General features: G+C 48.9%; 8 protein-coding genes across 8 annotated transcripts; 4 read left to right on the forward strand and 4 right to left on the reverse strand.

Moving 5' to 3' along the window:
* Window positions 1-280: 280 nt before the first annotated feature.
* On the forward strand, window positions 281-920 carry LACBIDRAFT_308088 (uncharacterized protein; the record flags this gene model as incomplete). The annotated part of the gene is made up of 4 exons (XM_001886481.1): window positions 281-328; window positions 381-462; window positions 515-717; window positions 771-920. 4 exons carry the CDS (start codon window positions 281-283, stop codon window positions 918-920), a joined length of 483 nt encoding a protein of 160 aa, XP_001886516.1.
* Window positions 921-6850: 5930 nt separating this feature from the next.
* LACBIDRAFT_295380 (uncharacterized protein) lies at window positions 6851-7979 on the reverse strand (the record flags this gene model as incomplete). The annotated part of the gene is made up of 4 exons (XM_001886569.1): window positions 6851-7302; window positions 7325-7336; window positions 7641-7841; window positions 7896-7979. 4 exons carry the CDS (start codon window positions 7977-7979, stop codon window positions 7012-7014), a joined length of 588 nt encoding a protein of 195 aa, XP_001886604.1. The 3' UTR covers window positions 6851-7011.
* A 638-nt stretch (window positions 7980-8617) lies between these two features.
* On the forward strand, window positions 8618-10399 carry LACBIDRAFT_332113 (uncharacterized protein; the record flags this gene model as incomplete). The annotated part of the gene is made up of 7 exons (XM_001886482.1): window positions 8618-8801; window positions 8881-9010; window positions 9064-9218; window positions 9268-9394; window positions 9607-9700; window positions 9729-10072; window positions 10129-10399. 7 exons carry the CDS (start codon window positions 8618-8620, stop codon window positions 10397-10399), a joined length of 1305 nt encoding a protein of 434 aa, XP_001886517.1.
* Window positions 10400-10501: 102 nt separating this feature from the next.
* Window positions 10502-10763, reverse strand: LACBIDRAFT_308093 (uncharacterized protein; the record flags this gene model as incomplete). The annotated part of the gene is made up of 2 exons (XM_001886570.1): window positions 10502-10518; window positions 10589-10763. 2 exons carry the CDS (start codon window positions 10761-10763, stop codon window positions 10502-10504), a joined length of 192 nt encoding a protein of 63 aa, XP_001886605.1.
* A 3030-nt stretch (window positions 10764-13793) lies between these two features.
* LACBIDRAFT_332114 (uncharacterized protein) lies at window positions 13794-17948 on the forward strand (the record flags this gene model as incomplete). Its single annotated transcript, XM_001886483.1, has 14 exons — window positions 13794-14157; window positions 14226-14360; window positions 14471-14527; window positions 14604-14723; window positions 14859-14988; window positions 15296-15492; window positions 15613-15803; window positions 16006-16050; window positions 16455-16552; window positions 16610-16892; window positions 17226-17380; window positions 17522-17646; window positions 17685-17688; window positions 17753-17948. The coding sequence occupies 14 exons, from the start codon at window positions 13794-13796 to the stop codon at window positions 17946-17948; spliced, it is 2100 nt and encodes a 699-aa protein (XP_001886518.1).
* A 3037-nt stretch (window positions 17949-20985) lies between these two features.
* LACBIDRAFT_308094 (uncharacterized protein) lies at window positions 20986-21619 on the forward strand. The gene is made up of 3 exons (XM_001886484.1): window positions 20986-21261; window positions 21314-21459; window positions 21511-21619. Exons 1-2 carry the CDS (start codon window positions 20997-20999, stop codon window positions 21436-21438), a joined length of 390 nt encoding a protein of 129 aa, XP_001886519.1. The 5' UTR covers window positions 20986-20996; the 3' UTR covers window positions 21439-21459; window positions 21511-21619.
* Window positions 21620-22418: 799 nt separating this feature from the next.
* On the reverse strand, window positions 22419-24068 carry LACBIDRAFT_308095 (uncharacterized protein; the record flags this gene model as incomplete). Its single annotated transcript, XM_001886571.1, has 4 exons — window positions 22419-22954; window positions 23008-23120; window positions 23171-23208; window positions 23259-24068. 4 exons carry the CDS (start codon window positions 24066-24068, stop codon window positions 22419-22421), a joined length of 1497 nt encoding a protein of 498 aa, XP_001886606.1.
* Window positions 24069-24771: 703 nt separating this feature from the next.
* LACBIDRAFT_308096 (uncharacterized protein) lies at window positions 24772-25385 on the reverse strand (the record flags this gene model as incomplete). The annotated part of the gene is made up of 4 exons (XM_001886572.1): window positions 24772-24841; window positions 24898-25166; window positions 25219-25244; window positions 25301-25385. The coding sequence occupies 4 exons, from the start codon at window positions 25383-25385 to the stop codon at window positions 24772-24774; spliced, it is 450 nt and encodes a 149-aa protein (XP_001886607.1).
* Window positions 25386-25450: the final 65 nt, after the last annotated feature.

The raw sequence follows: 25450 nt of genomic DNA on the forward strand, positions 1-25450 counted from the left end.
CTAATAACAATCGACTCCTTTTATTCAGCCCACGATGAAATGAGTACGGAATGCCGCCGTGGCTGTCCTTTTCGGCGAAAACCGGTACTCACGTGATGGAAAGCAACTGGCCCTAAAGTCAACGAAAGACAAAACAGCGCGCAAACAATCTCGAGCTTCTTTCCCATCTTCGTGCAGCATCCGTGTAGTTTGTAGAGTATATAGCTTTTAGAAACATTTGTGCGTGCTAGTAACTGAATTCCAGATGACCGTAATGTAATAGAAATGCCAGGAAATCCTCATGGAAGCGGAATACCCTGAGAGACCAACGAAACATATGAAGCTCGAGGCAAGTCCCCCTTATTCTTGTGAGATTTCTTAGCAAGCTAATCACGCAACAGAACCCAGAAGTTCTTCAATTTTTGGATCTCGAAGCTGAAGTATCAGAGGCGGAAACCGATGATGAGAATAATGGCAATGAAGGTGTGTATCATACGTTGTAACGATAGCTACTACACTTCTAATCATTTTCAAGGTGATCTTATCGACGACGATGAAGACATCGATGATTCAATCTCAGGAGATGCGCACCGCAACCTTCTCCGTGAAGCGTTGATGCCGTCCGATGACGATGTGTTTTGGGAAAGCTTTCTCGAGCGCGTCACGGCTCATCGACATATTACGGAAGAAGACATTCAAGATATCGGAAAACCGTCTTTATGGGCGGTGCTTGTCAAGGTAACACTAATCCAATCTTTGAAGCTCATATTTATAAGGACTTTTCTACTTAGCCTGGGTATGAGGAGGGGATAGTCTGTCGAGTCCATCGGCGGCTCATGGACCCTAGGTTTCCTGCACAGTTTCGACCCCCAGCAGTCTTTGGTTGGAAGGCTCTACCTGGTAGAGTGTTTTTTGAAGGTGGTTCAGAGGAAATGATTTGACAAGTCTGTAATGGCCTACCAAACGTGATGGTCTCGAAGACTTTCCACATACCCGATCCCAACCCCTCGATGTTCAATGTTCCGGATACCTTTCGGCCACGGCCTCATTCATGGGTTCGACTGCACCGTGGGATCTACAAAGGAGATCTCGCCTACGTTCGGGAGGTTACTACTTATTCAACATTGCTCATCAACCTCCTTGTGGTACCACGCGTTGATTATGACCCACCCAAATTCAAAGGAAGCCGGATTATCGCATATGAGGACAGAAATAATGAGATGGACGACAAGTTTGCAGCGACCTACAAGCCTGACCGCAAGCTATATAGAAGAGCTTCAGCACCAGGGCGGCCTCGCCAAGCCCTCTTCAATCCGACACTGGCGAAGCAACGGTATCGACGGGCCTTTCAACAACGCAACAACCTGTTTTTATTCCGCGGAGTGTTGTACGATGCCGACGGATATGCCTATTTCTCAGAAGTCGACACGGATTGGTACACGGCAGAAGATGTAGTACCAACATTGAGTGAATTGGAACTTTTCAACGCCTGCTCGGACATTCCTCTCAACGTCCGACAGCACACGATGGCGAGAATGTCAGCCAGGATCCTTCAGATAGGCGATGAGGTAAAAATCACGCACGGAGATTCAAGGGGGCTTCTTGGAACAATTATTGATGTAACGGAAGGCGAAGCCGTCGTCTTTTTGACAATGAAGGATGTAACAACTACCTTACCTTTTTCGTCGCTTCGAAAAGATCTCAAAGTAGGGGATGAAGTCCGCATTCTTTCGGGAGACCATGAAGGTGTTACAGGTTGGGTAGTGAATCAAAATGATGACTGCGTGTGCGTCTTTGATGACAGGACCGGTACTGAGGTGAATATCTTGCTTTATAATATATATGGCTCTTCTAACATTCCGTCATCTTGTAGATAGAGGCATCCCCTGGGATTGTTCAGTTCTTCACCTCCCCCTTCATCTTTGGAACGGGGTCCTCGGACTTGAAAGCTTCCTTCACAGATGCGCAAAAGCGTGTCATGAAGGGGGACTCCAATAGTCACCTGGTAGGAAGACATGTGATGGTCACCCACGGGAATTTTAGAGGTTACCGAGGCAGAGTAAAAAGCACAATTGGTGAGAAAAGGGTCTTTGTCGAGCTTGAGGCGCTCCTCCAACGCCCACAAATTTTGGACATCAGTTCTCTACACATCATGTAAGCCCATTCTCTTATTTTTCTGAATCGATACTAATTAGCTTCCAGCGCTGATGAAAGCCTTCAGCACCCCAGGCCTCGAGAGCTTCTTACCGACTTTACTTACCCACTCGAACCAGCACCTCCGCCTGGTACTCTGGCAGGCTTTTTGTTCCCTGGTTACCCCTTGCCAGATTCGCAACCCTCAATCCCATATCCTGCTCCTTTTCGTGCACAGACTCCGGCCATTGCAGGGCCATCTACTCTGCTTCCTAACTTGGAAGATATCCCGATGACCCCAGCTTGGAACCCAAGCTCACAAACCCCGCGCCGTGGTAATGATGGTAATTATGTTTCTGTTAGAAAGTCAATAGATACTGACAATTGTGGCAGCCTCTTCTCCGTATTGGCTCAGAGATGGCTGCTTCGCCAACATGAGACTCAGCCTTCGTCTCATCAACACCAAACCTAATTTTCACAAGGGCGAGCACGAAGATAAGTGTGGGGAGTTCAAGGGAGTGGTCGGAGATGCGGTCAAGGTCCAGCTAGGCTTCAAAGTGTTGGAAGTGCCATTTCCATACCTTATACCTGAAAGGCCAGAGTGCAAATCCCAGGTCGTTACCGCATTTACCGGTCCACATAAGGGGTCGCAGTTTAGAATTAAGGAGTTTGGCGAAGAATTTTGTGGCTGCTCGATTTTGAGATCAACAACACTTTTGAGAAAGGTTGATGTCAAAATCGCCACCAATGAACTGGTAGTCACCCGAGACAGTCGGCGATAAACTACATATACCGTAGATATATTACAACTGCCTTAGAGAGATTTTTTTGTATGTTTTACACATATCTTGATGGCAAGGTATATATTCTTGATCTTATTGCAAGACTTTGAGGCTTGAGATGACTGAATGAACGAACTTGAACACTCACGATTTATGACCGGCTTAGTCAGCTCCAGCCGGCTTCTTAGCCGGAGCTGGAACTAGCCGAGCTGTGGGAGCCATCACTCGGCGGTTCTGGCTGGGCTTCAGCTAAACTCGGCTCGGCTCCTGACTTGAGCTGGCTCCGAGCCGGAGCCGCGGCAACACTAATTCCACTAGCCTATGTTCAATGGGTCGCAAGCTTCCTGTCAGACCGAGAGGCCGCAATATGCATAGACGGAAAAAGGGGAGAAATGGGACACGTAGAAAACGGAATCCCCCAGGGATCCCCAATATCGCCTATTCTAGCCGCCTTCTACACGGCAGAGCTGCTAGAAGAGTTCCAGTGCGGAACAACAGTCCAAGCCGACCCAAACCCAGACAAGGCGACAAGCGTACACCTCATCATGTACGTGGATGATGGGAAACTATATGTGTCATCGAAGTCACTGGAGACAAATGTGGAGAGGTTGAAAGAGGCACATGAAAGGGCAGAAACGTGGCTGAGGAGTGCAGGTCTGTCCCCAGACTACGGAAAAAGAGAGCTCATGCATTACACCAAGAGGAAAAAAGATGGAAGCCCATCAATTACATTTGACGACAAAGATGGAACCCGCCGGGTGGTCAAGCCAGAAGCAACGGTGAGATGGCTGGGGGTATACTTCGACCGAAAACTCCGATTCCAAAAACACACAACAATCCTCGCAGCCCGTGGCGACAATGCAGTGAGCGGCCTCACAATGCTGGCCAACACTAAGCCAAACCCACTTACGGCACCTTTACCTAGCCTGCGTATCTCCAAAGATACTCTATGCATGTCCAGTATGGTGGACAGGACACCAGTACCAAATAAAACCTCTGGAAAAGGTACAAAGACGCGCGCTCAGGCTAATATGCACAGCATTTAGGACCACCCCCATTGAGGCACTTGAAATAGAGGCGTCGATCCCACCAATAAAACACCAAGTCAGCCTACACGTTAAACGATGTGCCATTCGATTCAACAAACTTAGCCCATCGAGCCCAGTCATCCAAAGACTCCCACAGCCGTGGAGGAAAGCCGGAGATAGAACCACACCACCACCCCTACAACTGAGGCTCAACAACAACTCAGCCACTGACCGGGCCAGGACAACAACCCTACTCGACATTGCTAAGCAAACCTGTTTCGCACACGAACGAATTAACCCCTACTTAGTAGCCCCATGGCGCCGCACAACCTCCAGCTTCGGCGGCCACATTACCATAGACACTTGCAAACCAGAAACCAAAGACAAAGAAGAAAAACAACGTTTAATAGACAGCCATAAAGAAAAGTACAAAGAATTATCAAGAAAGAAAGAAAACCTAATTATATACTCGGATGGATCCATGGTGAAGAAGAGGGGCTTTCCCCAGGTGGGGGCGGCAGCAGTTGGATTTCATGGAGGGGAGGAGGTTTTCACAGAGAAGATGGGAATGGGAGGCAGAGCTGAGGTTTATGACGCGGAAATGGCTGGGCTGAAGATGGGAGCAAGCAGGGCGGCCAAATTCATCACGAACCATCCAGAAGTCAAGAACATTCACTTCTTTGTTGACAACGCAGCAGCTGCTGAGGCAATATTTGACCCAAAACCACAACCAGGCCAACTCTACGCAGCTAGGTTCCACCGGAGGATGGCCCAGTTCCTCGATGACGACCCCACACATACAATCACAATTGCATGGTGCCCAAGCCACTGCAAAATAGCGGGCAACGACAGAGCAGACGAGCTTGCTAAAGAAGCAACGCAACTCGCGTGGAACGCACCAATAAGCACCTCGAGGGCATTTGCCCTACGCCGGGCCAAAGCATCCACACAAACAGCCTGGGCTCGCAGCTGGCAGAAATCACCCCACAAGGGGAGATTTGCTATCGCCAACAGGATTCCCCCGTCCCTAAACCCCACAAAACACTTCATCGAGCTCAAAGACCAACGTGAGGTCTTTGGACGACTAGTCCAGTGCCGCACTGGCCACGCATACACCGGGGAATTTCGTAAGCAATTCTTCCCAGAGAAGTCCACGAACTGCGAGTGTGGGGAAGACCCTCAGACCCGGGAACACATCATCAGGGAGTGCACCCGATACGAAGACCAACAGGCTATACTACGTGCCCAGAACCGTGAACTCGCACTACCAGAACTTCTGGGAACCCCCAAGGGGATTGCGGCGTTAGCTACTTTCATTCGGGAATCAGGCGCCTTCACGTTCACCGGGGAAAAATACACACCCAAGGGACCCCCCTCCTTCTTCGAAGAGCCAGAACCGCCTGATATAGACTCAGAGGATGATGAGTCTGACATGGGAGAGACATAGCCCAGCCATGCCACCATACCCGCGAACAAACCCCCGCGTGCGCAGGAGCGCTCGCCTTTACCTCAGCGTCACTGACGCACCAGACCAATTCCGGATTCACGGCCCTTATACCTCCAACCTTTCACATATCCTATACCTTATGGCTACACAAAGGACAGTAATATTCACATAAGTGAAGATCCACGGCTCAGTTACACCGAAGGGAAGCCTTACTCTTCCCGTGCGTCTTAGTACTAGACTACTTGTTGCACGTAAATCTAGATAATCCAAAAAAAAAAAAAAAAAAATTGAATCACGTGCCGTTCTGATCGCTGGAAAGCCGTCGCTTCAGCCTTGGCTTCCTGCCAACTCCTTGCTTGGCTCAGCCCTTTCTTCATGCTCACCGTACAATGTCCGTAGGCGTTGACTTCCCTTCAACTTTTAACTCCCAAGGGTTCAATGCACACCTAGTGCCATGAGGCAATGACGTTCAAGCTTCGCACAGGCAGGACGTTGCGCATTTTGACGAGAAGGGTCCTCGATGCTCATTGGAAAACCAAAAGAAAGAAGGCGCTGAACGAAGCGAACCCTGACAATGTTGTCGAGGAGGCGCGTATCTTCTACTTCCGTGCCACCAGTCGTGTCTCATCCACCTCTTAGCCTTCCACATTCCACTGCCAATAGCACAATTCCCGTTCTTGTGTTAGAGTGCGTGCGGGACGAGATGTGTCAATTATCCCTCCTCCTCCACGTCTGAACAAACCTGCTCGTGCTTTCTCTTGCTCTTGCATAATTCCCGACCTGATTCGAATCAGGCCATATGAACCCCGCCCTAGAGCTCCTAGGCGAAGGATACATGCAGGAGTATAGAATAGAATCTGTTCCAATTTTTGTCGAGTGCGTATTGCCCTCTCATCTCCATTGCGAGTAACGATTTCGCGTCCTTTCTTTTGATAACGAACGTTGACTAATCCTCATTTACATCTCCAGCAGCCCACCCTGTGACCCAGCGGGGCGTATGTCGCTATCTAAGCCCTTGGTACGTCGCTTCAGACGCACACAAATTTTACGGTCTCCTCAGATTGCGATGTCTTCAGTACAGAATAAGTGGGGCGGCGACATTGGCGTTTGAAGTAATTTCGGTCGTAGCCGTTGCGACACGCGAAATTTTTTGGTACTGACAGGTAAATTTTGAAGGCGGACGGGATGCGGGGGTTTGTACTTGAATCCCTGATCTATATTTGCGCTGATAACTTCGCGAGTTTTTTTCAGCTGCAGGACGGGCGACTGCCCTCTTCTTCTCAACCCGTTTCTTCCAATTAAAGAATAACGTTCTTAGACTCTGACATCCGCCTTCACTCCCCCAACAAGACATCCCCGAGGTATGTATTCATGTCATTTAATCCTGACAACACCACCTTGCGCTTCAATTGCCCCCCTTCAACTCGATGGATTATGTCCCGCAGGTCAGACAACCATATCTTGTAATCTCAATCAGAGTATAAGCTAACATTTCATGTGGCGAACGATGTTTTCAGCAGAGCTAGAGTCAAGGAATGCTACATTGTACAAAGTAAGTAATATAGGACTTTCCGGGAATACGTTTAATCTGGGACTATGGGAGAAGGTCAACGATCCGAGTCATAAAGGTTGGTCATAGATTTCAACCAGTGTATCCTTGAGGCTCCGTTTTTACTGAGCTCGCATAACTGAACCGAGATTGACGCCGAGAATCCCTTCGGCGAAGTACGAACCAAACCACCACAATCGCCATAATTACAAGGAGAGCAACTCCTCCGACCACCCCCCCTGCTATAGCACCAGAATTCGGCTTTTTTTTAGGACTTTGCATATTGGTCGGAGAGACCCCTAAACCAGTTGTAGTTGCGGAGGGTCCAGCCACAGATTCGGCGCCTCCTGCAGCAGAGAGATGGGATTCAAGCGGCATTGTAAACTAGAAATGAAGTTCAACATACCTGCCGCTTGTGCTAAAGACGGATCAAAAGCACCACTTCCCGCCTATCAGATTGGGTTATTTTACCATCGTCAGCGTAGTGGTGGTTTCATACAGTAACATCCAGGTACGCATAATTGGGCACCCTCACCCCGGCGGGGAGGGGATCGGGAAAGGTTTGCACGTAAATGGTGCTGCAGTTCGTTGCGTACATCTTCCATCTATGAAAAGCGTGAGGAATCAAGGGCGCTTCACAGAGTCTGAATAAGAGACGGACGGGATGGTCTCACGGCTCTGGCACACAGCACATGCGCTCAGCATCGAAAAGTACACCGTACTGCAACTACATTCATTCCGGGATTGGACTGTTGGCCCAACATAATAATATCCTGGGGGAAGTTGAGGAAGGGGACCTGACACAAGGGAGTTATGGTCTGGATAAGCGGCGATAGGTATAAAATATCACCTGCACCTGGTGCGCAAACGCCAAGAAGTGAAGCAGCAATATCACAAGGACTCTGGCCTTGAGAATTGTATGTCTAACTCTGCCAGTCAGTCGGTCAAATATTTATTGTACCGTCGTGCCCGCATACCCAGTTGAATCCCGGTGAACATATGGCTGCGGCTGCATAAGACGGGGCGAAGGCCAGCAGTAAGGTGGAGAATACTCCCAGCATGTTTATCACTACAGAGGGAAGGGAGAGTCGGTCCAACGTATTCGATGCAGCGGACCTTTAATGTTCCTCAAATGAGTGAAACACTGCCTTCATTGCCTCATGGAGTCATGGTGCCTTGAGGCGCTCGCCGCTAACTACGATAAACTTAAGGCGCTTAAGGGACGGAGGGCTTGGCGGCATTTTGTGTTCCGTGTTTGGACCATCTGGCATCCACTATTCGAGAGGTATGCTCGATTAGTATGGATAAAAACGAAACGGACTCTGATAGTATACTGAAGTTAGGTGTACACTTGTCACTGAGTCTCACATTCCAAAGACGCTGTACCTGATTCTTATCGACTGGCGCACGTAAAGATACTGTGAGTCTGTGACATGTCCTTTATTAGGGGTTTTCTGTTATACAATCGATGCCAACTTGAAGCGCTCGAAGCTTACTACGGTAAGTGGGACATGTGTATGAACGTGAACTTTGAGGGGATGTCCGTTTTAGGTGCCTTGCGGAACGTCACATGAACCTCATAAATCTAAGATCAGGTCCTCGTTGAAGAATTCGAACGATTCTAGAACGATCGGTTTTCGAAGGCTGGTATACATAGAAAGCATGTTCTTCACGACTCGGATATCGCTTGACCTCCATCATGGCGCTTCCGTCCAACTTCGTTCTGTCTCTGGGGCTTCTTGCGCTTGTTACGCTGGCGCACGCTAATATCATGGTTGAAAGTATCGATGGGACATTCATTCCATGGAGCTTTGTTAGACGAGCGGGTTCCGGTCCCGTTGGAATACGTTTGACGAATGTGAACGATGTTGCTTACGTTGTCAGTTTTGATCAACTTGCACTTTGACTACATTACTGATCACTTTACAGACCCCCGTTTTAATGGGTTAGTTTTGCCGATAGATGCCTTGCTTCCTCTTATTCGAAACTACGAAACAGGCACTCCTCCTCAACAAATTCAAATGGCCACCTCTCTTTCTCAAAATTTCATCTCAGTCGCGTCTCCTCCGACAGGCGTTACCGACCAGTCTTTGTGAGTACGGCTGTTTTACAATCACATATCCAGTTAATGCCTTTATGAGGTAGCTATAACCCGGCAATTTCATCGAGTCACACGGCAGGCGTCGGAACCGCTTCAGTCCAGACCATCTCAGGTGGAACGGTTCAAGGAACTTACGTAGACGAAATATGCACACTTCAGTCTTCGACTTCAGCTTCGTTCTTCAGCTATAACGCATCGGGTACGTTTTACGCCTTTTGACATGCGAACACTTTTGAATTATATTTTAGTCGTTTTGACGAGCAATACGGTAACTAATGACTTGTACCCTCTCGATGCCCGTGGGGTTCTGGGTTATGGCCTCGCGCAGCCGAGTGGTACACCCGCGAGCGCCTCGCTTCTTGGCCAATTCTTGCCGTGCGTTATTTTCCGATGGTGAGGTACTCCCCGAGTTCTGAAGCCCGATAATTAGACAAAACTTTACACACGCCGTCTGTGGCATTGAGTTGAATCATAAAGATGATCCTGTCCCTGATGGTATTTTCACAATGGGGGCAGTGGACCAAACGGCGTAACTATCCATCACCATTCTTCCAGAGTTATTGACCATTTTCTCCTGCGTTCCCCAGATTTTCTGGAAATTTCACCAATGTGGCCGTGCCCGCAAACAGTCCTACTTCGTGGTCCATTCCTTTTGATAATCTCACCTACATTTCAAATGGGGTCAGCCAAACTATGGCCGGTATGCTAGCCAGTGTTGATATGTATCGTGCGTGACGTATTCTTTTTCTCGTCCGATGCAAACCAACGGGCGCCTCCCCAATCACCTGCAGACACCGGAATCCAAATTACGTCGGCCGCCGCCACGCAGCTCTACGCCGGTATTCCAGGTAGTCAACCGATCTCAAGCACCCTTTGGTCGCTTCCGTGTTCGTCCAAGTTCCCCATTACGCTCACATTCGCCGGTACACCCTTTACGATCAACGAACGCGACACGATCATAAAGCAGGCCGACGGAAGTTGCACTGGAGCCGTCACTGGTGGGGCAACGACGATTGGCAAAGTTGGCGCGCCCTTTTTGCGCAATGTTTATACGTCTGTCCAACCTGTGATCTTGCACCTGATGTTGGGCCTTACGATGCGTTATTTAGACAATTTTTCGCCGATGTATCGGCTGCCGGTGCGACCACTGTCGGTGTTGGTTTTGCAACGAAGAACGTCCGGCAGATATCCGTATTTCCAACGACGACAACACCACCGTCGACAAGTTCCGTGTCTCAATTTACAGTCAAACCATCTGCAACTTCTACCGCCGCACCCCCTAAAAGCAGCGCTTCCCGGCTAAACGTCCAAGATCTTGGACGTTGCTTGAAGCTTTCGATAATTTTGGTTTCTGCCATTATCTTGACTTTAAGTTATTGACGACTCTCTGAGATTGATTTACGGATGGACCACCTTTTCTGTGTTATTGGACAAGAAGTAGACCTATGCCACTCTAGGACAAAATTTCTCTGTACTTGTTCATCACACAAGTTCCACTTCTATCTTTGAATTTCAGCGTAAGTAATTAGTGGAGTTTTGCGAATAATATATTCACAATGCAAAACTTACCGAAATGGATGAGCGGTGGGTTCATTCGTTTATACGAGTCGAGAGGGCTACCGTAGGGATTCTTTGTTTGCACTGCCAAGAGTTTTATGGTCCAGTTTCGTACCTCGACACTTGGATACGAAGGAGGAGGATGACGGTATCGAGCACACAGGAAGAAGGGCAGACAAGTGACCATTCCACCAAACTAGAGGTCAAGATGGGAATTGAAGGACTAATTTCGTTGAAAGGCTGCATAACATCAAATCAGCAAGACATGATTGGCGGGGATTGGGCGGGGACATACACTATGCGCATATGCGCCCCTGGGTACGTCCAAATTTTCAATGCGGGGGTCTGAAAGGGTTGAGACCGTCACTGTACGATAAGGGAAATGATGATGACTAGTCGATTGGATCGAAGGTCTCAAAGGTGACCAACAAAATCTAGCCAGAGCCCATGATTACGGGCCTCTCTGATTCCGTAGCTCGACGTGGACGGATGGTCCTAGTCGATTATACCTCTCTCCCCCTCTTTGGTTGTGACCGGCTCCATTTGGAGCTAATCCACCAACCTTTCGTGCAGGTGTGCTGAACAGCCTGCATTTGGTCGTGTTGATAATGGTGACACTATGGGCGGTCATGATGGGACTGACGAGACCGGGAAATAGCGCAGGGGGGTACTAGAAGCTAGAACGCTGAGATTAGCGAGGCGTAGTGGATGATGGAAGATAAAACGGAATAACACTGATCATAAGCAAACGTCATCTTGGAAGGAGGTATTAGTGCCACTAATATCTAAAGGATTGGTCTGAAACTCTCGTCGTCGTTTTGTGTGTCAGAGAGTCACGACGATAGTGGGTCGCGAGTTTCTGGGTCAACCGAGGCACAGCATGAACGTGGGTGTAGCAGCGTTCATCACTTGTTAGTGCTGCTGTGTCGGCGTTGTTGAAGATGAGCTGCATGGATGCGAAGTTAGGCCCCGTGTGAAGAGTTGCATAGGAAGGAGGTTCTATAGGGAAGATAAGGTGTATGCAAGAAGGCACAATCGTCACATGGAAACACGCCATTTTGATTCAAGAGACGCATTCGTTGCGGTGCGCTGGGAAGAGTCGGCAGCCAGAAGAGGCAAAAAATTAAAATTAGCAACTCATAACAACGGGAAATCAACAACTCAAAACAATGTGTGACACATCAACGTCACCGCGTCACCGTTCAAACGTTCACCGGTGTACCTCCCAATACTATGACCTACCAGCACCTCGGCGCACCCTACGAGTCGGCAGTCACTGATTGTCACATATTTTGGCTTGACAAGCGTGACTCTCGTTTTCCAAGTTGTCACGCAACATCACACTTGTCCAGCCAAAATTCGTGACGATCAGTGACCGCCGACTTGTAGGGTGCGCCGAGGTGCTGGTAGGGCATAGTATGCCACTTTAAATCTTCAAATTTTATGTCAGCGGTCTCAAGGGAGACTTCTAGAATGGAAGTGGCAAGCCTCGCCATCTTCCTTGAATACCAGCTATTGGCCTGAAATTGTTACTGAATCCTAGAACTGCAACACCTGGGTGAGTTACTATTTCGAAACTTTTCCCCCCTACTTCATCACCCGCCCACGACAGGGAAAGGAATTTTGGGACAGAACAACAAGAATTCAGATTTGCAGGCAACAAAGCGGGAACGACGGGCGTCTGCGAAAAGGTCAGATGAGGGAGAGTCGTACGATTCATGTGGTGTGTGATGATGATTTTTCGCGAGGCCCTGAATATTTGACAGCTGATATCGTACTGGCGTCTTTTTAAGAGTTCTTGAAACTGGCTACTCCGCATTAACGCCGCCAAGTAGACTCATATGCGGGATTTATTTAGCTACGCGGCCATTGACCGACGCAAGACCGAGTCCAGCGTCGAGAGGTGAAGGAGGAGACCTAATCCCGTGGCAATGGAGGACAAGCCTGAAGGATTTTCAGGCGCGGACGATTGGGTGAGATCGAATCTTGGGGTCGACCATGAAGCGACAATGAGTATCTTAACGTGGGGATTCCAAGCTAGGTATAATCCCCTTTCAGCTGATTTCCGGACCGTGCCCTCAAGAATCGATTCAATCACCCTAGGAATTCCTCTAGCGTTTGTTTACACGCGGACACATTCACGCTGCTCAAATGCATATCTCTTGTTTTCGCTCCCGATTGTAGGCTTTGATTGTCACTCTCTTTATCATTGATTGACGGCGCCAACGTTTGAAGTTGAGGTCAACTGTATGCCGGCGTTGGGTTGGTTCATCCAAGTTGCCCAGCCTGTTTCGGAGAAGTCCCTTCAGACGGATTTCTCTGCTCTCCGCAATGTTTCCCTTTACCAATCTAATTCCCCTGCTTCCGCTCCCTTGATAACATCCCTTACCCCCATAGTCGCCATCAATTGACCCGTCCCGAGATCACAACTTTCTGATTTTCTGAAGATCCACCTAGGGGCCTGAACAGCGCCCATTTCCAGAGATGGCGCTCACTGACGGATTTCGAGGCTTTTCAAACGCTATACCCTTCAACCACCTCGACATATCTTGTGCATCCCTGACAGTGATTTCTTCAATAGTCATTATCCTTCCTTGCTGCGCACTCATTGGTGCCTCATACGACGGTTTTCAGCGGTTATTCTGGCACCTTTCACTCTACAACACACTTATCTCTGGTTGAGGCCAGGGGTGGATCGTGATGTATATGTGAGTTTCATGGGAATTCACAACCGTGACATATCTATCCCATGATCCTTGCGCCACCTCAACAACAGGCAAGTACCTCCATAAACGTGGACGCATTTGGAAGAACTGAGCCGGTACAAAAATACTAGTCTTCAAATCTTGAGAAACAGATGCGTATTCAGACAAGTTGTGTAAAAAATGGTCTTCCTAGCCACGGCAACCCCACTCAACTGCCGAACATGTCCCAAAACTTCAAAGAACAGGGAAATTTATCAGTCTACAACTTCTACAACAACATCCCTATCAAGTGATCTTCCGAAAATTCATCACTATTAAATACGTAACTGACGAGAACGTTCTACTTACAGCCTCCCCGCCAAATGCATATCTCCGATATGTTGTACGTAGTTTGCTGATTACCCCGTAAGTTGCTAATAGTTGGATAGGGCTGCTTCACAGTCTCCAATCATAAAGACGACTCGCAAATGAAGCGACCATCCCCCCGTATGGCCTAACACTGCGATATTGACATGCAAGTCGAAGCGCCACCTACTGAGTCTTTGCTCGCTCCTTCATATTGCGATGGATGTCTTTACCCCCTGACACTTTGCCCTCGTCACCCCTCCGAACTCTTTCCGAACGGAGACCCCGATCCCTACCAGTTCTACAACGAAGTGATCCACGGAATCAGTTCCGCCCATACGCCGGATACTTTTCGGCAAATCACAGAGCTCATAGACGGAGAACCCGGGCGTGCCTCGCTCTACAACGAAGTGATCGGCGGGGGCGACTCATCACTCGTTGCACCTTCCAACAAACGCAGGAAAACTGATCGAGGCCGATTCTGTTGTACTTTATGCACAGCGAGTTACACCGCAAAGCACAACCTCATGTGTTCGTCGCATAGCGCACTCTCTATGATTGCGACCACTGATCCATTCACCAGTCCATATCAATTCCAGACACCATGGAAGCAAAGATCACCATTGCCCAGTGCCAAAGGGCTGCGGATCTAGCTTCACGACGCCATCCTCTCTGGTTCGCCATCGTAAAACGTGTAAAAAGCGATGATGTAGCAGGATTGATCCTGGAACTCTGTGAGTGAGAGTTTTCCAACTCGATCGCATGGACTTATGACCGCTTCTCCAGAGTTCGTGCATTCTTCAGATCTGCTATCTACCGTAGATTTTCCATATTTAGTGTTCAGGTCGATTTACTTGGGATTTGTCCCCGGAGGATTTTACGGGGAAGCACAACCTCCAGAGTATGTCGCCTAGCGCACTCTCCGTTTTGCGACCACTGATTCATTCATTAGACCATATAAACTCGCATCTCGGAAGGAAAAACCACCAATGCGTGCCAGAGGGCTGCGGATCTAACTTTGCGACGCAATCCTCTGTGGTTCGCCATCGTAAAACGTGGAAAAAACGATGATGTAGGAGGATTGATCCTGGTACTCTGTGAGTGAGTTTTCCAACTTGATCGCGTAAACATATGAACCGCTTCTCCAGAGTTCGCGCATTCTTCAGATCGACTATATACCGTAGATTTTCCATGCATCAAGCTCTTTGGTTGTGGCTAACTATTCTGCATAGGCTTCACGAAATTGCCAGGAAGTTGGCAATCTCAGGCTCTGGCGGCTACCCGAGAGCGGACGAGGATCAGGATTAGCCGGATACCAACGGCGAGGGCAGTTCGAGGAGAGCGATTACCTGGTAGGGAAAGGTGTATCGTGCATACTATCACTTACGCGGCGTCCTGGAGTGCTGGCCGCTCGTAATCAGGTGATTTCACTCAAAGACTGTTGGCTTATTCACAGGTAACATCCCTACCTGGGCCTTCTATTCAGAATGCCTCGGCTAAGGGTGACGACAACTCCGAATCGAAATTTCTACAAAGAGGGGCTTGAGCTTCGGAGTGATCGGCGGAGGACGGTTTTTAGCTGGGGATGACGATCAGCTCATTGCACATTGGAAACAAGGCACCTATTCTCTTTTCAATCCTGTTGTACACTCATGGACCTTCTGAACAGAACTCCAACGATCACCAAATTGCCCTATGGGCATTCAAATCTTTCCCTCCTACTTTTCCACGCACAACTTGGGCGCTTGTTTGATCCGGTCAATGCCGAAACGGGTGTTGACTCTGACGCTAGATCTCAATTCGTATTTCCCGCAGATTTAACGGACTCGCTCAACCTTCTGGCACCTCACCTCCGTCCTTCTTGGAGTCAGTCTGCAAAACTACACATGCTGGACTGTGCTGAATGAATGAGACATATGTTACGAGACCGAGGTACGACGATTCGTTTCTTATATTGTCGTTTTTTTCGTTCACTTTACGTGACAGTCGGAGTCGGAGGTTTTTCTGGTGTTTGTGCTCTCTGCTCCTTTTTCAAGTCTGTTCAATGGGTGCTTGTTGCCATATTCACTTCTCCCGCCACTCTGACACCATTCGAAAACAGTTCTCGAACAAGACCCCTCACTATTTTCCTTCGCGAACTCACACTTGCCGCGCACAGCGGTGGCCCACACCAACGAGTATGAGCATTACTGTTTATCCCGCGGAAGTAGGAGCTGATTAGCAGGGCCGCAAACTATTTCTGATTGAGGGCCCTGGTTTGATATCTCATGCCACCGCCAATCACTACGTTCGGTAATAGTCAAGATTTTCTTGGTGGCTCAAAGCTGCATCAGATAAGATGTATGCGAAGGCGACTTACTGGGATGCCTCTCCCCACAGTCACTCATGAGAGACCCAGATCCGTCTCTTTGTCATATTACGGTGGTGTGTATCCTAGCAGTTTTTTCCGATCCCGGCCCAAATAATGAAGTCAACAGGCCGTGCCTCCATATTCCGTATACCTGAAATATGGAGGCGCCTCTGACAAAGGTAGAAAATGACTCGCTCGGGCGATATCTCATTACGAGCACTCCAAGGTTGACAGAGGCGTTAGCTTGCCCTGCTGCTCATTCAGCCTTGGTGCTCATTCCTATCCCTTCTCACCACAGGTCTCTACTACTACGGCGAGCTCACGGTCTCAGAGGTTGTGTCAGGGAAATCATCCTTTAATCTCTGATTGCGTTGCACGCCGTATGTTCAGATTGGCCTGCGTCTTCATCACGACGTGAACTACTCTCTACCCGCCGCCATCATCTGAAAGCTCTAATCTGCTAGACTCGATACTTCAGCATGGTTCAGAGCGTACACCTACACCACGAGGGGCCTACGTACTAACAACCAAACCATCCGTTGATGAAGGGGATATTCTTGACTCGCGCCGGCCGTAGTCTGTTGGCCATAACGCCTCCTCGCTCTGTAGCTCGAAAAGCATTGACTGTTTTAGTCGATGGTGGAACCTCACACGTCAGCACCTCACACGTCAGTACCTCACACGTCAGCACCTTACCCCTCAGCACCTCATTCCTCGCCACCTCATCCCTCACCACCTTACCCCTCACCACCTCATTTCTCACCACCTCATCCCTCATCACCTCACCCCTCACCCCCTTACCACCACATCCCACCTCATTCCTCACCTCATCCATCCCTCACCACCTCATCCATCCCTCACCACCTCATCCCTGAGCACTCATTCATCACCACCTGCTTCCACAGCTACGTCAGAGGTGCGCATCCAGGAACTACGCCTGATTTGAAGCGCCTTGACCGTAGTCACACATTCCGATGGTGGTCTTTTGAGGACGAATTACATTGAACCATAAAAGGGGACAGCTCAGGACCTCTTTTACCATCCGATGAGGGCTTGTTGGATGTGTTTACGATTTGCTACGTAGTTGGTGGAACCCCCTCGGGTTATAGCGCGCTCAATTAAGGGTACATAAGTATTGTAAAATCTGTACCAGTTTGATCAACCAAAAAGGGAATGATAGAAAGAATGTATTTCGCCTTCTTTCAGGTCAACGCTCCAAGTAAAAATAAAACGCAAATTACTTGAAAAGGTACTCAGCAAATACTTAGAAGCCTCACCCCTGGCAAGTTCTATTGCCTCAAATCCGCTATTCTTGGACAAAGATTGGTCAATTTTTGGGACCTCAAATCCGCTATTTTTGGACAAGAAATGGCCTGAGCTTCCCGGGGCCTCGCCACCTACGAAGTAAATAGTAAGTAGTCGATTGCAAGTCGATTGCTGCCGAGCGGCGCCGCAACCATTAGCTATCAGAGTTTGATCAGAGTACATAACGCTTGCGCTATTAATGATTAATTTCAGGCGCCAACGCCTACTTGTCAAATGTAGGATACTTACTCGTGGAAAGGCCAGAAAATCTCGGAAATTCCAATATCGAAGTTGGACAGCGAACTTCAGATTACATCAGCAACAAAGATCCAACCAAACAGAGGCCTCAGCAACGCTCTTCGAAGGTGTGTTCATTTGGATGGCTACATGAGTCGAAATGTAGGAAGGTAAGTCTTTCGTAAAGCTGGTGCTGTCACGTTACTCATGTAATATGTTTACTGAAATATCTAGTTGTCCGTTCTCCAATATCGAGTCAGCCAAGAGTCAGCCGCTCCTCCGTTCCGAGTCGTTCCTCTGCTCAATTGCACTCAAATACGCCAATCTCAGGTTCAAGCATACACCGCATTCACAGCGCACGTTGACAAACGCCTACTCTTTGCGCTCCGCACATGCTCGTGATACCTACCTTGGGAGCGCGCTCGAATGATGAGCCGTTGACACCCTGACGTGGTAAAAGTTGGGTAAGAGCTGCAAAGGTTGAAAAGGGCGATACGTGAGAGTCCGTGCTTAAGGTTCGTTCTACCGTTATTCCTGCTTCCCTTGCCATACGATGTTTACAACACCACCTCCGTTCTACCCCGTGTCGAGATCAACTTGACTTTCTTCACACCTTTCGCTTCATACCTGCCCTCTCTAACCCTCAGATGCCAACAGGAACCACATGGCGCGAATCATCGCTTATCTCTGGCACGAACAGGACGTCAAACGGAGGGAGCACTAATGCACATCCGCAGGTCAACTCTGACCCAAGTGCAGGCCCGACTTTAAGCCGGGTGGTGCGAGGGGGTCGAAGGTTCAAGAGGCGATTTGGGTACCCGAAACGACCGCGACAATGTACCGCATCGTAGGATGATATTGTGTTCTACAAATGGGTGAGAGCATCAGCGTTTCCTTAAGTCTTTTGACGAGGCCTCTTTGCTTATCGTTACTTACCAACGAACCCAGCTCGATAAAACTCGTTCAGCTACGTCCACCATCCGAGATGTGACCGCACCCAGGGCCACGCCCTTTATATTCCGACGATGTCATCGAGGTATGACGAGTGGCGCTAGTTGCCGAGTCTATAACCGTTCGCCTCATTCTCCAAACTCCAATGTGGACACAGAATTCCCGTGCTGCCGGAGGAGAAGACGATTTGCCCTGCGGTGAATGAACACGTCAATCACGTCGCCGTGCACGTTGAGGAGAGAAGTGTCGACCCACCCTCCGTATTTTGACCTCCCAATCGCGACACTCGGGTAAACAGCGGAAGCGTTTCAAATGGAGAGGGGAATTCAGTTCCTGAATTGTAACTTCAAAAAAAGGAGGCTAGCGCCGGTTTGGTTGTGCGCGCAAGACTCTGTTGGACTTTTGACTGGAACCTCTTTGGGTTGAGTACGTCGTTTTCTCAAATTTCTTGCGTCTTTTTGATCTTTCTATTTAGAAGTACGACTTTCGATTAAGCCTTTGGATAGGATAGCAGCGTTGAAGGCAGAAATGTATGCGGTATGGTGTTTCCGTGTGCCAGTTGACTTTCTTGATTGACCTTGCGTTCAGACCACCGGTGTGTAAAAAGTTGTACGGAAAGGAAGTACCAGGGGGTGTATGCTAGAAGGCACGAACGACCACGAACACGCGCCATCGTAATAGGGGACGTGCATTCGACGCAGTGCGCTGTTGGTGGACCGTGGTGGGAAGAGTCCCCAGCATGGAGGCGAAAATCAACAACTCAAACTAGTAATGAACTTGGTATTCCGACACAAAGATCAACCAAGACTCAGAACTTAGTCGCAAACCCCAGCCATTGTTCACCGCGACCACAACCTGTTCACGCCAGGCAAAGGGATTGGGAAATAACAATAAGAATCCACATGTGCATTGGCTGGCAACAACGCGGGAACGACGGGAGTCCGCGAAGAGGTCAGATGAGGGAGGGCAAGTCGTACCACTTATGTGGCCTGGTGAAGTTGCTGAATGGGGTCTGACAGCTGACATACGGGCGTCCTTTTCATGATTCTTGAAACTGCCGGCTACCCTGGTTTAGCGCCGCCAAGTGGACTGCGATGCATTTTACTCGGCTACACAGCTATTCACTCACGGGAGAACGAGTCCAGGTTGGTAGTTGATTGAGGGAGGAGACTTGACCTGGTGGCAATGGAGGAGGAGGACGGTTTCTCTAGTGAGGACAAACCGTGGATGATGTCAAACATACTATAGGCGATTTATGGGGTTATCAAGGCGAGAATGAACGTGGGGATTCGAAGCTAGGCACCTAATTCCTTCTTACTATATTGAACGCTTCTTGATCTCCGAAACTTGGCCTTGCAGCGATCAATTTAATCACTCCAGGAAGGTTAGGAGGAATCTACGCTGCATGAATGCATCTCTTTTTTTGATCTTTTGGCACGTTTGCTTGCATAATTTGACTGGGCGCTCCTACTGTAAGCCTTGAAATTCGATTCTCAATCTCTCTATAATTGATTCACGGCGCCCACATTTCGTTTTGGGCTTCATCCAAGTTGCACCAGTCTACTTTGAAGAAGAACAACGAGACAAAGCACGCTCAGACGAATCGACTAGTTCTCCGTGGTAGGTCACCGTCCTTTACCTATCTAGTTCTCCTTCTTTCGTCCTCTTCATGCACTTCTGTTATCATGCTCATCTGCCGATCGGTCTCGGTGATCTATTCTCCCGTCACGCCATTAATTTACAAACTCACGCTCACTGAAGCTGTCAAGCGCCCAACAGCGTTAGAGGCCCCTTGCGTTGGATCCATATACCTTGATAGTTACTTCACGGGAAGGGTCATCGGCCCCACTTTGGAACAAGTGAGTACCACTACATCTCCTGCTTCCCCCTTGTATTCATGACTCCGAAGCTCTTCGAGCACTGTGCCCCTTCAAACACCTCGACATATCTCGTACATCCCTTGAAGTGACCTTTTCACTCTCACACGAGCCCTCCACGTTTTCTACAACACACCTATCTCTTATTAGGACCAGGGGTGGGATCGTGGTGATTATGCGATTTTCCCCTCACAACCGCAATATATCCATCCCGCGATCCTTGTACCACCTCAACAGGTAAATACCTCCATAAAGATGGACACAGTTACTGAACTGCCGAATATGCACAAGGACTTTAATGGGGGGACGGGGAACTCGTCACTCTACAACCTCTACAACTCCGTCCCTATCGAGTGAGGTTTCTATGATTTAGATCTGAATCACTTCTAATTCGATACGTAACAGACGTTGAGCCCTCAACCTAAAAGCTTGCCATGTGACTATCTGTCGTGATCTTCTTTCGCTGCCCATTACTACTCCTGGTCTCTGGAAGGACGGCAACTTATTTTTGAACGGGAGTAAGCCTGTTTGCCCATAGATGGCTAGAAAATTGGTAGAAACACATTTTTTTGCAGGGCTGTTTCGCCATCTCCAGTTATAAGAGAGGACCACAAGAGGGACGCAATACTAACATAGAAGCACCAACTACAATGTTTCCGCCCGCTCCTTGTGAATTGTGCCTCAACCCTCTGTTACTCTGCCCCTTTCACCCTTTCGAACCCGGTCCATACGACGATGAACCCGATACCTCCCCGTTCTATAGCGATATGATCGACGTGACGTTAGAAACCTTTCGACACAGCGTAGCATCAGCAAAGCAGCTTGCAGCTTCCAACAGTCGCAGGAAAACAGATTCAGGACGATTTCGTTGTACTTTGTGCTCGCAAAGTGTCACTGCAAAGCACAACTTGCAGAGTACGTCGCGTAGTGCACTCTTCGTTTGCGCACCCACTGATTCATTCATTAGGCCATCATAATTCTCACTATCGAAGGAAAGAACACCATTGTGCTCCAGAGGGCTGCGGATCGAGCTTTACGACGAAATCATCTCTGAAACGCCATCGTCGAATGTGTAACAAAGCAAAGGTGTAGGAGGATTGACCCTGGAGGTCTGTAAGTGACTTTTCCGACTCGCTCGTATACAATTGTGAACCGCTTCTCCAGAATTCCGCGCATTCATTTCCTATCTAGATTTTACCTGCGTCATAAAGTTCTTTAGATGTAGAATTTGAAGAACGCGTATCAACTAAAAACGCCTAGGAGACCTGGGGTCAACCTGGGGTGAACACTAAGAAGTAAAATTAGACAATTTCTGCACAAGCACAGCTGTATCATTGACCCGGCAGGCGTGGCAGCCACGATCCTTGCGCATGTTGCTCATGTGTCACCACTAATTAGTGTGTTTCTCCGTTAATTCTGGCACGGTAACCGCTCCGACTTACGTATCTGGGAGCACTGGTTCCGTCGAGATTCCATTAGTACTCCATTCAAAATTGATCTGGTGACTCGATGACGTCGCTGTTGTGCAAAGTTCACCGACATCCCGTTCGCCGACATTCAAAGGGCTGGACGGTGACGTGGCTAGATGGCCCTTGCATATTCTCGCGGGAATGTGAGGTTTGATTGAGTTTTGAGCTGTAATACCCGAAATACTGGACGAAGATACCCACGTTGGCGACAACTTCAAACAAGTATAAGGGAGATTGTTTGCTTACCGATACAGGAACGATCTTTACAGTGCTTTTTATGTACTATGTAAGTAGTAAGGTTTGTGTGTGCGAACAACACTCATTTCGAGTCTACAAGCTTCAGCGCTTCAACAATCTGCAGTTAAATTTCTGGTCCAACTGTTTATAGTTACTGACTTGGCCTCAGCCTATGACCACCGGGAATTCTCAGTTCCACTCCTCTCGTGTAAATGTCAAGGGTCCGATAGTTGTCCGATAGGTGACTTCAACTTGAAAATAGTAGGCTTTGTCATTGATCGTGTGTACCCACCTCTGCTTGGCTAACTATTCCGCGTAGGCTTCATGAAATTGCTATTTTGTTGGCAATCTGAGGCTCTGGTGCATTTATCCAACATGGCAATAATCATCCTCAGAGTCGAAATCACTATCATCATCCCCCTCAGAGTCGGAGTCACTATCCAACATGGCAACAGCAACCTCTTCCCACGCAATCAAATCAACCATCTCCTCATCCGCCTGTCCCTCATCCTCCGCAGGGGAATGGTTGTTCCCATTCCTCAACACGCGCCTAGGCCTTCCCGTCCCCCCCTCCTCCACCTCCGTCTCCCCACCCGCTTCACGCGAAACGCCAAGGTGGTGGTGGTGTTGATGTTGATGGTGGTTCATACCATCCTCCGTTCCCGAGTCGTCGTCTCCCCCATGACCATGCTCGTCCGAACCCACAGGCAAATCGACGTCAGTCTCCATATCGGCCTCATGTTCCACCTCCACGTCCTCTTCCAAATCCACGAATGTCCTGCATAGGGGACAGGAAAAGCCGGGGTGGTATAATTCGAGGAGGGGCCAGATGCATATGAAGTGGAAGATGTGCGAGCAGGGGGCGACGAAGAGTGCTTGGCAGGTGGTTACTCCGGACAAACCTAGATGAGGGGTTTGAGTGTGTAGATGATAGAGAAAAAAAAGTCGGACGCACAGATACAACAGTTGGGAATTTGTGACTTTGGTCCAAGCTTCACTCCACCCGTCGATTTGCTCGGAATGACAGAGGGCGCAGCGAGCGTCTTGAGAATCTCCAGTGCACTCATGCTATTTTTCATTATAAGCACCACACCACACAAAAAGACAGACAAACTCACTTGAAAGCATCAGACTCTCGTCCAAGTTCAACCCTAACCTTCACGCTTTTATAGATATCGTCCACATCCCCCTGAAAATAATCCACACCAAGCTGCAAATATCCCCATCCTTGATCTGGAAAGGCCTCGACTCGGTATTCGCATGGCTCAATCGGACATTATTCAAAAATGTCCCAATGCGGCTTTTCGTATCTTTGACGTAAATCTTGGCCCCAGGCTCTACCCAAATATCTGCATGCACGGGCGAGACAATCCTCGATCTGAACGCGAGCTTGTTCGAGCCTAGCGCCTTGACACCTGCGAGGTCTATCCCGGAAGGGTCGATGAACCGCCCGATGCGGAGGGGTAGGTCGCCTTCTTTCATGTGCCGACGAAGAGGGTCGAACCAGAAGAAACAATCTGAATCCAAGTGAGGGACTAGACGGGTGTGTCGAGTAGCGCCGCCACCCGCGGATGTTGGTATTTGTGGATGTGGGCTCGGTGGTGGTACAGCGGGAGGCTGGACCGTAAGGGCAGCATCCGTACGGTTAAATTCGATGTTGATCCCCACTGGCGATGGTTGAATGGAGGCAGTAGGGGTGGAAGCAGGAATGATGGTTCCCGTTGTCCTCCGTCTCCTGAGCGTATTGCTCAGGCCCAGCCCAGGCGACAAAGACGCTTCTGCCATTGTCGGAGCCTGATGAGACGCCGACTGCTGCATAGGCGCCACACACGTTCTCCCAGCGTTTGCGTTTGGGGAAGGTGGTTGTGGTGGTGGGGAGAGCTCTCGAAGGGGATGGTCAGCATTAAGGTGAATATGCGATTGAGATGAGTTCCTCGGTCGCCCGCATAACAGCGAGCCTAAAATTGTGGTTTCTGAAGGCGGCGATTCGCTGCTTACGTGGGGAATAGGATCCATTTGTTGATCGTTGCCAATGGTCAATGGTACACTCGGTACACGTCGGTGAGTGTATAACTCAACAGCTTCTTGAGAGTAGTAGCCGCAGGGATGGATGGGCAATACTGAGAAAAGATCGTTGTCCGAGCCGTCTGTGCACAAGTATCCGAATTGAGCACTCTCCTCAATCGTGGCGCACCGATCACTCACAGTTTGCACGCTGATAAGGACTCTGAACTTGCTGAAGGTCGCCGGCGCCGTCAGTGGTGGTGGTGATAGAGGTAGAAGGGTTGGTTGATTTCAGACGGAATTTGAAGCTTCCAGGTTGCGCCCACATGCGCCACATCGATATTGTCTTGGTGTGCATAGGGAGCGTTGGCGTTGGACATTGTGGATGTCACTGTGGACCATGTCGTAGCCAAAGTCGATGTCTTGTTGCTTTGTTCAAATTGTTGACTCGGATACGCGTTACGAGAAAAAAACAAGGTGTTGTTACGAAATGTAGCAGAACCAAACAAAGCTTCTCCCTCAATGGTCAACCCCATTCTAATCATAACAAAGTCAGTGCACTTGGCGTTACACGCAAAGTCAACCACTATGAAGGTAAAGTGAGCAATCGACTCTGCACGTCAAGTCAACGAAAATTAACTTTTGAATAAAGATTGTGAGGAACCGTCTTCACTTGAACGGCATCCAAACGGCATTGGCAAGTTTCTCGCCTTCTTTAATGTGCAACAAACCGTTGTAGCCACTTTAGGCAGCCTTGAATGTGATCAGGGAATACAAGACTACGTCTAAATGCAGGTAATAAGTGATTCGTGGTCAGATTAGGCGCAGTGCACTAACAAACCTTTTTATTTTAAAGTTATCATTGACCAATGACGTATCCACTATGGCTGGAGTCTGTGCGTGACTTCGACGGCAGCACAGCGTTTGCCGGACATCCATACATCGTTTCGAGACTGTGGGTGCAGGGCGGGCGTGTCGACATCTTGAGAAGAGGATGAGGAAGGTGATGAAGATGAGATCTTGAAACATTCCAGAGGTCGCAAGGGCATTTGGCGGACGTCGATATATCGTGTCGGGCCCTACGGGAGACTTTGAAGAGGGAAGAACATGCTAAACAAAGGTTTAATACATTATCAGTCGATCGGAAATAAGACTGACACACCCTCTGGGTAGATCGTGACTGGTAACCTCTAAACGATGTGAGTCGACGTATGAATGCAAGCAAAAAAGTAAAAATGAAATACCTGTGTCTAGTAGACATACAATTTGTTGGTCGTTGTGGCCTGATGAAGATGTTTCGCGGGACGCTGAATGTTTGACAGCTGTCATATTGGCGTTTTTTTCATGATTGTAAACTGCCGACTACCCCGCCTTAGCGCCGTCAAGTGGATTCG

The sequence above is a fragment of the Laccaria bicolor genome, genomic scaffold (genome assembly GCF_000143565.1).
Source record: "Laccaria bicolor S238N-H82 LACBIscaffold_38 genomic scaffold, whole genome shotgun sequence".
NCBI lineage: Eukaryota > Fungi > Basidiomycota > Agaricomycetes > Agaricales > Hydnangiaceae > Laccaria > Laccaria bicolor.

Excerpts from the sequence above, each read along its gene's own strand:
- LACBIDRAFT_308094 (XM_001886484.1), top strand. The coding sequence starts at position 20,997 with ATGTTTCCGCCCGCTCCTTGTGAATTGTGCCTCAACCCTCTGTTACTC. Across the intron at positions 21,262-21,313 it reads TGCAAAGCACAACTTGCAGA|GCCATCATAATTCTCACTAT; the intron begins GTACGTCGCGTA and ends TTCATTCATTAG.